General features: G+C 42.1%; 1 protein-coding gene across 1 annotated transcript in view; it reads left to right on the plus strand.

Moving 5' to 3' along the window:
- Positions 1-1321: 1321 nt before the first annotated feature.
- Positions 1322-12934, plus strand: part of PMEL (premelanosome protein) — a 15785-nt gene continuing 4172 nt past the window's right edge. The window contains exons 1-7 of the mRNA XM_029284207.1: positions 1322-1388; positions 5756-5884; positions 6494-6640; positions 6750-6887; positions 9139-9300; positions 9707-10126; positions 11800-12171. Coding sequence (XP_029140040.1) covers positions 1322-1388; positions 5756-5884; positions 6494-6640; positions 6750-6887; positions 9139-9300; positions 9707-10126; positions 11800-12171 — 1435 coding nt within the window. The remainder of the gene's footprint in view (positions 1389-5755; positions 5885-6493; positions 6641-6749; positions 6888-9138; positions 9301-9706; positions 10127-11799; positions 12172-12934) is intronic.

Here is a 12934-nt window from a genome sequence, read left to right on the forward strand (position 1 = left end):
GAGACCGAGTGCCCAAACCACAACCCAAAACCCACTTATTTATCGCAAAGTGCCAGGGCCGCATCAGCATTGTGGTGCCCTCAGGGGGGAGCATGGGGGCATGGCCCACTGGATGGGTGTGGCCCACTGGGTGGGCATGGCTGTGGTTGTCACGGCAGACTGGGTGGGCATGGCTGGGGTGGGCATGGCCACCTCGATGTTGCTCATGGGGGGACACCTGTGGGGGCCGGGCAGGGTTCGGGGAGATCCAGGGGGTCTCTGGCGGGTGGGGTGGTGGGCAGGAGGTCCAACATAGATGGGGGGAGGCACGCAATCCTAGCTGGAACTGGGGGGGCCATGGCACCGATGGGGATCCAGCTTTCCTTGCTCAGGGTGGCCTTTGGCTTGCTGGGTGTGGGCACTTGGTAGCTGGCCACCTTGCCTCATTTATGCTGGGTGGGGCTGCTGCTCCAGGCAGCGGTGGCCTAATGGACCTGTGCAAGCTGCTGGCAGCGGCAGCGCGCATGCCCACGCATGCCAAAGATTCGCCACCACTGATCTAACTGATGTTTGCTAATCCTAAAACGTTAACAAGGGTCAGACCTGAGTTATAGTTGGACTGGAGTGTCTTGGGAAATTGCACGGCATTAGGCTAGATTAGGAAGGGTTTTTTTAAAGTATCCTGGAAGAAGACAATAGCAAATCACTTCTTTATTGTTATCAATAATTCCTGGACAGACACATCTGTAATGTTGCTAAAGAATCAAGTTCAACTTGAAGGGCTTAACTGGAAGTCTTTGCTTTTCCATCAGTTACTACTCTGAGTTCTTTAGCTGCTAGATATACTTTGCTTAAGCTCCATTGTCTTACATCTGAACCTGGAAAAGGCCCAGAGAAGTAACCAAGACCTGTGGGGGGGTGGGGTTGTGCCCTGTAATCTCTCCCTGATGAGGCCCTTTAATGAAGTTGAATAACTAGTCATTTGGCTCTTTCTTGTTATCTCTTCCAACTTCCTCCTCTGCTGTGAAGCACCTCAGTGTTCAAGCATCGCCCATCCCCTACCCTGGCATTCCAGCTATGGGATTAAAAAAGGGGGCCTCCTTGTGTTGGCCACAATGCAAACTTGTGACCGGATCACACAGCCAATGTTCTCCCCTTCCCCCATCTCAGTTATTAGAAAGAGGAGGGGGGAAGCCCAGTGCTGGAAAGAAAGCAATGTCTTCATGCTCCAAAGAGAGGTGGGTATATGCAAATGAGCTCCCTTTTTAATAGCGGGAGGGTCTTCCTTGCCTTCTTTTGCCATCAACTGTTCAAGAGACTACAAAGAACTCAAGATTTGAAAATGTCCCGGACCTGGTTCCTATGGGCTGCTATTTGGGCTCTCCTGGCTACTACCACAGCTCAGCGCAGTAAGTGGAACCCCATTTTCTCCTACAGATCAGGTTTATTTCACCCACAGAAGTTTGCCCCACCATAAATTATAATCTTGTGCGTCAGTATATTTCCAAATATCAGACTGAGCTATACCTAGCTCTGCTGTCAGGTAGCCTCTATTAATTTCACCTATGCACAAGGTATGACCTTCTTAATATTCTCTATGTTGGACTTGCTGTTCAGAAATATTCACAGCTCAAGAGACTTAACAGCTGTTCCTTTACTGTGTTGTTATCAGCATTACAAGGTAAGTTCAGGTATCTTAGCACAGGAATAAAAGGAACACAAATCCTTACAGTAGAGTTAAGCCTTCAACTGTTATAAATATTAATGTTGAGGCATATAGGCACATTATTGAATAAAGAACCTCTCTTATTATGCATAGATGCCTTAAAAACATTTTTGCATGCAGATGTCCATTGTTTTTCAAACTTTCCTTTTTAACCAAAAATCTCAGGAAAATATGATTGTATATTAAATTAAAGATGAAATATGATTTCTTTTATATAATATATGTTGCATGCACACACAATGCATGTGCATCTACAGACCAAACTAGATTTGATTCCTTTCATAGGTGCTAATGTATGAATGGCAGTGGTAGATTTTGCAGAAGGAACAGTGAGCAAATACGACATGCAGTGAGTGACAGTGAATGGAGAATTCAAACTGATTCCTTGGGACATAGATCTAACTTAGAAAACAGTTTTAATTTTAGAGGGCAAGCTTGGAGGGGAAAAACTATTGGCATCAAAAGAAAGACTAATTTGCTCTAGTTATAAATTTTGGATCAGTTCTAGAATATTCAGAATTCTTATAAAATGTTTTTGGGGAGTAGTTCACCTCTATTCAGCTCATTACGGTGTGAGAAAAGTAATGATGCTTCTTTGCCAGTCCAAAGCTGCCTTTGGAGCTTTGGTTTAATTTAATAGTTATGTTACCTACTCATTCATGCACGCACACGCACACACACACACACAACTCTTGCAAAGCCAAACCTCGTGGTGATCTGGATTTTTCTCTAGGCAGACAAGACTCACTAATCCTCTTGCTGGTGTTTGCGGTTTGGGATATGGAATGTGTGTGCCTAATTTGCTAAAGACTGATAGTGGAGAGTCTCACCCTGTTCAGTCAGATCCAATTCTTAGTCACCCCGATTGTGTTAAAGTGGGTGTGTGGGAGGACCTTCCATTTCAAATCTTAATAGCCTTTTAACGTCCAGCTACTGGTTGTGGTTGTGTATCCTTTGTTCTTTGTGAGTTCTCCTTTCTTTCCTCAGGGAAGTTTCCAGACATGAATCTTTCATAGCAACTTCACTAAGAATTGGCAGTGTTTAGTGGATATGACTCTGAGGAGGAGGAAAAGGGCCACTATTTTGTATTATAACATCTATTTTAAATGCAGCAAATCCCAAATTCAGGTCATCCCAGGATATCCCCAAGTAAAGGGTAAAGGTTTTGAATTTTCTAAGTGGCTTACTGTTGCTGTCCTCAAGGTTATTTTTTGTCTTTCAAACCTAATTTTTAGCCCTAAAAATTACCGTTTCTTGGTGACCTTGCATCCAAGTACTACTTGGGTACGACCTTGGCTATTTCTCAAGGCTGAAGAAAGTCAAACAGATGCTGGTAACTGCTGAAACATCTTCAGAGAGGTGGGCAAAAATTCTTCACTGAATGCTGGGGAGAATTTACCTTCCCCAACCTGATATTTTCCAGATCTGATAGGCCTCAACCCCAATAATTCCCAGCCAGAACTGAAGTACAGCCCTTCTCAGCAGGTAGGGAAGATCAGTGTAGACAGTGCCGAATGAAATGGCTGACTAGGTGTAAGGCAGCCTTTCATTTAATCTGGGATTGTTTTTGCACTGTGTTCTTCTCTCCATTGCTTCTCTTTTTACCTTGACTCGGGAGATCTGAAAGTGGGAGTCTTGTTTTGTTTTTAAAGAGAAGTGTCTTGGAGCGGCCTATGTAACTAATGGTAAAATCCTGGAAAACCAACCTATCTTCTCACGTTTAGCAAATGCTGTTTTTTCTTTTCTCATTCACAGTTTCCTATGTACTTCCTCTGCTTCCCACAAGTAGCTTGGAACACCCTTCCCTAGGCTATCTCTCCCCACTGCCAGTGATGTGGCTAAGCACTCAAGACTTTCTTTTATTCTGCCGAAGGTGCAGACAGCATGTGACAGATCAGCCCACCCCAGTGCTGGGGGGCTCATATCACATGGGTCTTGGCGGCCTCTATTCAAGCTCTTTCATGTGACTCTCAGCTGAGGCAGGCCTGTGTAGCCACTGTGTAGTAAGGAAGGTTAGCCACTACAGGTCTAAAGCTTGCCTAATCCCACCTCTGTCCCTCTTCCTCCTTCCACTAGAGGCTGATTCATACAACCACAGGGGCAAGAACAGCTTCTTTTAGGTGATATGGGTGTAGCACTATACAGCTCTCAAGCCTTAGCTGCTGCTCCAGAAGACTTCTGAAGATTGCCTTCAAATTATAATATGTATTGTTATTTTTTGTTTATTTATCAAATTTCAGTACCACCCATCTCACTCTCAGAGTTACAGAAGGAATCTATTTACATTTAGAAGATTTAAATGTATTAAAATTAATATCGGTTAAATATTGTTTGGCCAAACTATTCAAAGACCAACTATAACTTCCTAGTTCTGAACTTCTGAAGGTTTGCCTGTGCTACCTTCGCTGCAATCGTCCCTTCTGTGATGCTGTTATTTTTTTTAATAATATCTTTATTAAGTTTTAACATTATACACTAAAATGCAAACTACCGTAACATAAAAGGCAATGGGAAGGATAAAAAAAATAAAGTGACAAAAAAGTACTTCAAACTAATATAACAAAAGTGACCTCCAACTTTCTTTTAGTACAGAGGTATTAACAATACAACCACCTCTCTAAGTTTAAAGAAAAAAACCCACCATATATTATAGTCTACATACTAAAAGCCAGTAGTTATTAAATGTTCATCTCTTTAATTTCATCTAAAAGATAATAAGTTATCAAATATAAATAACCTTATATTTAAAAAGCTGCAATATTTAGTCCATTCTCATTGTCAGAATCCAAAGTCAAAAGCTGACTTTTCTCTTTATCCTGTAAGAAATCTATCAAAGCCTCCAAGTTGCATGAAATTTAATTGAATTATTGTCTCTGAGTAAATAATCAATTTCACTACCTCAGCTAGCTCCATTAACCCCTCTATGCCGCTGTTCAAGATGAGACCCTTGATCCTATTGTGTTACTTTGTGGTGCTATTTTATGTCACTTTTCTTCTTTAAGTGAAAAATATGGAAAACAGTAAAATAACCGGACAAATATTACCACTGAAGATTGGTCTGATGTGTCTTGCATAGTTCCTAAAATCCAGAGTGTAGCTTTCCAGCCTATCCAAATACTTTCACATCTGAACAGGCTCAGCCTGACACACGGGGGTGGGGATGTCAAGATGCCAGAAAGGATTTAATCAATGAGCAGAAAACATCAGAACATCCCTTCGCTGTCCATCCAACTCAGAATTGCCTTTAATCAGTCTATAAAATATGTTTTGTACAACTATAATCCATTTATTTAAACATACACGTTCATTTACTTATTCAGAAGCAGGTTTTGGCAGAATTAAGGTAACATATGGTTGCTATACATCCAGCAATAAAAGATAAAAGTGACTGGGGGTGACTTTTAGAGATACCATGGGCCTAACTTTATCTCTGACATATTAGAAACTATGAGACGGTAAAAAGACTAAAGCAGGAGTATGTCTGGAAGAGGAGGGCTGTCAAAAAAAAATTCAAGAGGACATGTCAGGTACAAAGAATCAGGACCATGTGTTACCTTGCAGTTCAGAAGATTTATTGCTTAAGCCTATACACAAGAATTTAGTTAACTAAAGTTCAGTACTAAATTGGCACCAGAAAAAAGTTCAACAGAATTCAAGAAAGATTGGACCCAGACCAGGGGTAGGCAACCTTGGCTTTTTTATGACTTGTGGACTTCAAGTCCCAGAATTCCTGAGCCAGCCATGCTGGCTCAGGAATTCTGGGACTTGAAGTCCACAAGTCATAAAAAAGCCAAGGTTGCCTACCCCTGACTTAGACCATTTGTGGGAACATAATGACTATAGGCTGATGACCTGTTTAACTCTGCCCCCCCCCCCCCCAGCTTTGCCTGTTCTTGTACAGGACCATTGCAATTATACAATTAAAGCTGCCTCCTTTTCTATATGCTACACATGGGGAGAGTACATACGTGTCTGCCCTCTGGACTTTTTTAACCACTACCCTCCCCCCAGTGAATGCCCCCAGGACTGAAATAGATCTTTTTCTTCTAGGGTTCAGTGGCCGGAACAACAGATGGGGACAAAACGGGAGCGGGAGATACTCTGCGTACAAGACTTGGAACTCCAGCCTTTACCCCCGATGGAGAGAAGGAGATCCCAGGCAGGGAAATTGCTGGCGAGGTATGAGATAAGTTTGAAGCAAGTACAGTAGGCCTGAACACGAAGGGGAAACAATCAGTTGAGGCTTCTAGGCCTCAGTGTTGGTGGTTAGGGTGACCATGGACTCTACTTGCAGTCATTCTTCGGGAAGTCTGTCAAAGGATCATCTCTGTGGGGAAGCATCCTCTGCCTGGCCTAAATTCCACTTAACCATAAAGAACTCTTAGCATCTTTGCATCTGGAAAGCAATTTGTCACTTGGTCACCCAATCTCCTTATTGAGATGCACTTTTCCTGCAGTTATCAACTTGCTAGCAAATTTGCTTCTGTGGGGTCCTTGAGAGCAAACCCCACTTCCTTCCAGCCCTGATGATGTTGCCTGGTTGGGTAATTCAACATCTGTAAAAAAACAACAACCAAGCTCAGAGAGCATCTAGGACTCCACAGTTCATCCCTGAGCTACAAATATTCTCTTCTATTGAAATGTCCTTCTCTTCTTTTTAAGTTGTTGCTGGCGCACTTTTTTTCAAGCCTGTGCCCTCTTTTATCCTCAATAGCAGAGATATGGAAGTGTAGTGCCAGCGGTGGCATAGATCAGAAATTTTGGACACCTTTTTTTCTTTCTTTCTAGGTGGCAATGTGACAGTTGATATCAGCAACGATGCCCCAACTTTAACAAGTGCCAAAATAACATTCGGGATTGCTTTGCGCTTTCCCAGGAATCAAACTGTGCTGCCAGATGGACGTGTAGTATGGAGCCAGAACTGCATCATAAACGGTAAACCGCAAACATTGAAATTGGATATTCCTGCAGGAAAGCTGTGATTTCAACTGAGGTCTTACTGACCATATCTTTCTTCATTTTTTCATCCCATTCTCCTTTGCAGGCACCCGTATGAGAAAAGGGGATCCTGTTTTCCCAGATCAGGAGGATGATACTTCCGATTATGTGTTTCCTGATGGACATCCCTTCTCCCCAAGCGATCGCCGGCCTGGCAAGTTTGTTTTTGTCTGGCAGACATGGGGTAAGTTGTTGCTTGGACACTTGGCGGGAGGATCCCGTGCATTTCAGTCATTTTCTTTTTCATTACAGGTAATCCTTGACTTATGACCACAATTGAGCTCAAAGTTTTTGTTGCTAAGCAAGACAGTTGTTAAGTGAGTTTTGCCCCATTTTATGACCTTTCTTGCCACATTTGTTAAGTGAGTCATTGCGGCTGTTAAGTTAGTAACACGGTTGTTAAGTAAATCTGGTTTCCCCATTGACTTTCTCAGAAAGTCGTAAAAAGCTATCACATGACCCCGGGACACCACAGCTATGATAAATATGAGTCAGTTGCCAAGCATCTGAATTTTGACCATGTGACCATGAGGATGTTGCAACAGTCTTGTGAAAAACTGTCTTAGGTCACATTTTGCAGTGCTTTTGTAACTTTTAACAGTCACTAAGCCAACGGTTGTAAGTTGAGGACCTGTACTTCAGCCTAGCAACCTATACAGTGTCTGAATCCATACATTGTTCTAAACCATAAGGTGGTTTGTGTGTTACTCATTATAAATGCTTATTTATATTTCTTTAAAATATTTTTATACTGCTTGTTATGCTAATGATATTCAGGTGGGGAACATCAACAGAATACATGAGTAGATATAAAAGTCGGCAAATCAGAAAGAAAAATAAAATAGTGATTTATATTTAAGCACATAAAAGGTATGAACCCACCATCGTGAGTCCTCAAACAGTACCATTGTGAAATGGCATATGCCATAGAGACTGAACATGTTTCAGGACATGCATAAAATTGAAACAAAACTGGCACATGATAAGGAGAAAGCGTTCCATAGCAGGAAAGGCCCTTTCTTAGTTGACATAAAAGAAAAATCCACATGTTGTGGCACAATCTTCACTGGGACTGGGCAGATTTAACTGTGAAGGTATGCCTTGTTGTGTTGGACAGCACATAAATAGATAGAGCTGCTGTAGAAAATGATTTCCTTTAAAATTTTCCTGAACACTTAAAAATAGTGTTTTACATTAAAAAAAGCATATAGAGAAAGATAACCTCCCTTTGAAGATTACGGTACTTCCTAATTACAGGTAGCCATGTTTAGTGACTGCCTCAGATAAGGACCATTCACAAATACAACAGTAATAAAAATGCATAGTGAAATTGATTAAGGTCTTGTCAGTTTCAGGCAACAGCCTTGGAGCGTTGGAATCAACTAATAAAGGTCACAGATGAACTTGTTAATCTTCAGTTAGCACTTTTTAGGGAAGTGCTATTATATGGAGAAAAGGCAGGTCAGGAAGAGATAGATTGTTTAAGCAACATCTCTCTCTGTCAGAGAGCAAAAGAAAAAAGAAAAAAAACAGGTTGCCATAGAAGAGAATTTTATCTGAATAAGAAGCAGCAACTAGTGACTTTTGCAGGATCTCTGTCTCTCTCTCTCTGTCTCTCTCTGTCTCTCTGTGTCTCTCTCTCTCTCACACACACACACACACACACAAATTCACTTAGTGACAATTTCACTTAATGACCGAGTGGTCAGAATCCATTGCAGTCACTAAATGAGGACCATCTGTATTTGCATGATTTAGTTTTGAGATACGAGTTTTATTACATAATTAGTATGATTAAGATTGTTTCTTTTCTGGACAGCTTGTAGATGAAGATGATGGATGGATGGATGGATGGATGGATGGATGGATGGATGGATGGATGGATGGATGGATGGATAGATAGATAGATAGATAGATAGATAGATAGATAGATAGATAGATAGATAGATAGATAGATAGATAGATAGATAGACTGACAGACACATAGATATATAACTTTCAGAGGCTAATACAAAAATAATGTCCTGCTAAAGTACTGCTTATTTATACAGCACTTGAAAACACAAGATCTCTGTTAGAAACCATATTTAATAAGCTGCCTAATCTATGGGGACTGTTAAGTGTCTTATTCCATTATTTTACATTTCTATTTTATTTGTTGAAGTTCTTATATTCCTGCATAATCCTGAACTGAAAAGGGGACTCATTATTACCATTATTACCAAGCTTTAACTAACTTCCCCAGGCTTCTCAAACAAAACGATGGCCAATAGACCTGCAGAGAACTGTGGGAGCAGCCACATCTGGAAAGCATTCACTTCTGAGCTAAATTGCACCAGGAGGAAGGACAGTTTCCCTCTCAACTTAGGAAGTGGCATGATAGGCCTGCTATCTTCATCGCTGGCATTTCTCCCATATTCTTTTTCTTCCTACAGGGCGATATTGGCAAGTGGTAGGTGGTCCCACCTCCTCATTGACTATTGAAACAGCTAATGTAGCTTTGGGCTCCTATACCATGAATGTGGCAGTCTATCATTACCGGGGACGTGAGAAATTCATCCCTATTGGTGGTACTTCCTCACAGTTCAGCATCACAGGTAAACATTAATGGTGGACACGGCTGGGGACAGTACTTGATAAATCTAGAGATTTTGTGACATTATCTCCTGCCTTCTGCACTTAGCCATCCAAAAGATATCCAAAGGTCCCATAATAAAAGCTAGAAAGGCTAGGTTGCCTTGTACACTAATTCCAGCTATCTTTTGGTTAACAAAAAGAAGCTGCTGGACTGATAAGAAGACAGTTAGTTGTGGAGTAACCAAATTGGATTCCTGAGAGGAATGGAGTAAATTTGCTTCAGAAAAGCTTCCGCACTAATGATGTTACCTTGTCTGGGAATGAAATGTCTGCAAGAAAACAACTAAGCTTGGAGAGCACCAAGGACCCCACAAGCTGCTCATTTTCTCCAAATTAAGTTTGTTGATTTTCTGTTTTCTTTCACAGACCAGATCCCGTTCCAAGTGAACATTGCACAACTTCTTGATACCGATGGGACAGATAGTCGTTTTGTGCGAAACCGAGCCATCTCCTTTGCTGTGCAGCTCCATGATCCTAGTCAATACCTCCATGAGGCTGACATCTCCTACTCCTGGGATTTTGGTGACCAAAGCGGGACCCTGATTTCTCGGGCAACCATGGTCACTCACACCTACCTTTCTGCTGGTACCTTCAGCCCTCGTGTGGTGGTTCAGGCTGCCATTCCTGTGGCCTCATGTGGAGGCAGTACTTCAGAAGACCCATTCGTCATGCCCACAACCCTCAGGCCCACCACCACTCTGAGTGGAACAACTGTTCAAGCTTCCAGTGTGTTTTCCACCATAAATAGCATTACTGGGGCAAGCACTGAAGAGGATCTGACTTCTGGTAAGTATTCATCTGCTTAGCTGATTTTAGCCAGTATCCCATCTGTTGTCAGATACTGTATTTCAAACTCAGGTTCTCTATCGAGATTACATGTACTTTTCAAATAAATTGGGATTACAGCTAAGGAGTTGGCATAATTTATTTTGTATCTAGAATGAATGTTCATATCCAGGGTAGAAGTATTGATAATTAAGAGCTTTTAAGAGGAAGTGGAACAACATTGTACTATAGCAGTAGAAAACTGAACAGTGTTTTCCAACCTCTTCTAGAAAAAAATAGGATGCAAAGGGGCCCCCAGCTGATTACCTAAAAGACAATTATCCATCTTTTCTAATCTTTAAAACCATTAAGGACCTTTTTTCTCTCACTCTCATTTCACACTGGGTGATGAGTCCACAACAAGAATGCGCAGTAGCCGAATGAATCCTCAACAATCTTTCCCAATCATGGAAATGTATTAGTCTACAGTTCCCACCACTTTCAACTTTAGTGATCTTGAGAGTTGAGGGTGATAAGGAATTGTAGTTGTAAACCTGTAGTCTGGAGGATGCAGAAGTTGAGGGATGCTTGCTTGCTTGCTTGCTTATTTGTTTGTTTGTTGTTTACCTGCCCATCTCACTATCAAATGACTCTGGGCAGGTTATAATGTCCTAAATAGAAGAATAAAACATAGACGATTGAAATTGTTAAAAAAAAAGTTGGGCATTAACAGTAAACACATTAACAACAAACAGGATAAAAAGGACCAATAGGTAAATGGGGTGGAGGTGGGATTCCTTAGAATCCTTTCCAAGGGCAGCTGAGATTTAGGGAAGCTTCTTAAAGTAAATAAGAAAACCTGGAAATACAAAATGTTCCTGAGGTGAAAAAGAGTTTATTCCGCTCCTAGATTTTTTCCAAATGTGGATAATTTCTCACTTTGATCACACTAGAACACTATTCAAGCATTTTCATAACAAGAATGTCAAGAAGACCTTAAGAGTTTATGTGAGGGGTATCCAACCTTGGCAACTTTAAGACCTGTGGACTTCAACTCCCAGAATTCCCCAGACAGCCATATTTAGTTGAAGTCCACAAGTCTTAGGGTTGCCATGATTGGACATCCTGGTCTATATTTTGGTTTTAAATCTTGAATCCACAAAGCTGCTTCTGAATTTTTCTGGAGTATATATTTTACCAGGCAAAAACTATCCTTGATATTTCATATTCTGGGTGGCACACATATTCCTTAGCAGCCTACCTGTATTGGACTCCCTTCAGGCTGCATAAATCAAAGCCTGACAGATCTTGAGAACATCCATTTGGGAAAGGTGATTCCAGGTTCATGAAACGATCCTATTGCCAAACTTATTCCATCAACAACCAGCCTATGCTAAACTGAAAGGTGAAAAGGAAAAGGGAAGAGAAGTGAAGTGAAGTGAAAGGGAAGATTTATATAAAATTATAAAATGCAGGATTCATGCCAGCCCTTAATGGAACATGTTATGAATTATAGCAGCAGGATTGGGTTTTCTAGTAGGATAGAAATTAAGTAGGATAGTAGGATAGTAGGATAGTAGGATAGTAGGATAGTAGGATAGTAGGATAGTAGGATAGAAATTAAGTTTAGTACCTTTCCTGTGTAATCTCTCATTCTCTCTTTCTTCTATCCCACCCATATTTTGCATCTTTAGTCCCAGCTTCTGCGACGTCAGTCCTTTCCACTGTATCGTCAGCAGTAACTGAAGGGGCAACGTCTATAGCCACAGTTCCTGCCACAAATGTAAGTGCTGGGCCTGAAGGAGCGGATTTAGCGGCTGCTTCTGTGGAACCTGCAGTTGTTGCATCATCCGAGGCAACTGAAGATAGCGCAGACACTGAGGCTATAACCATTGCCGTGTCTGCATCTCTCCCAAATACCATGGCACTGGCATCTACCGCAGCATCTGAATCTCCACCAGGCTCTGTTGCTCCAGGTTCTTCATCTACAATAGTACCTGAGAATGACCCAGGAACACCGGAACCAACTGTTTTGTCCCCCATTGCATCTACAACTATCTTTTCAGGTATTCAACATTTTTTAAATCACAGCTAGTGTCTCTGGCAGCAGATAGGCCTAGCAGGAGATTCCTCACACTTCTGAGAATAGTCCGCTACTTTGGGCTGTGCTTTCTATCTTTATCTGCATGTGAAGGGAAAAGTTACAGAATGGCCAGAGAATCCCAGTTGTGGCTCACCATAGGAAGTTTTAGAAGCCAAGAATGGAAAACTGTTTGTAGGGAAAGTATGGTGGGCAAATGATCTGACGACACGATAGTATTTCTTCCCTTGACTGTCCTATTATTGCCTTCCCCAACTTGTCCCCATCTAATGCTAGGACTGCACATTCAGTTTCTTTAAACTGTAATGCCTTTGAAAGAATCAGGTTAGTGATGAGTCCAGATGTTTCATCAGAATGGCAAAACCCTTCCAAGACCGAGTGGCTGTGGCTGCCGGCGCCTCGGCATAGTCAGCTGACTCCATCGCTGACTATAGGGGGCGAAATCTTGGCTCCCTCGGAGAGGGTACGCAATCTGGGGGTCCTCCTGGATCCACGGCTGACACTGGAAGACCAGCTGTTGGCCGTGACAAGGGGGGCGTTTTATCAGGTACGCCTGATCCACCAGTTGCGGCCTTTCCTGGACCGGGACGCCTTGCGCACAGTCACCCATGCTCTCGTCACCTCCCGCCTGGACTACTGTAACGCTCTCTACATGGGGCTCCCCTTGAGGAGCACTCGGAGGCTTCAACTGGTCCAGAATGCGGCCGCGCGGGCGGTGTTGGGAGGGA

This window comes from Protobothrops mucrosquamatus, unplaced genomic scaffold (assembly GCF_001527695.2).
Source record: "Protobothrops mucrosquamatus isolate PMUCROS unplaced genomic scaffold, P.Mucros_1.0 scaffold423, whole genome shotgun sequence".
NCBI classification, from domain to species: Eukaryota; Metazoa; Chordata; class Lepidosauria; order Squamata; family Viperidae; genus Protobothrops; species Protobothrops mucrosquamatus.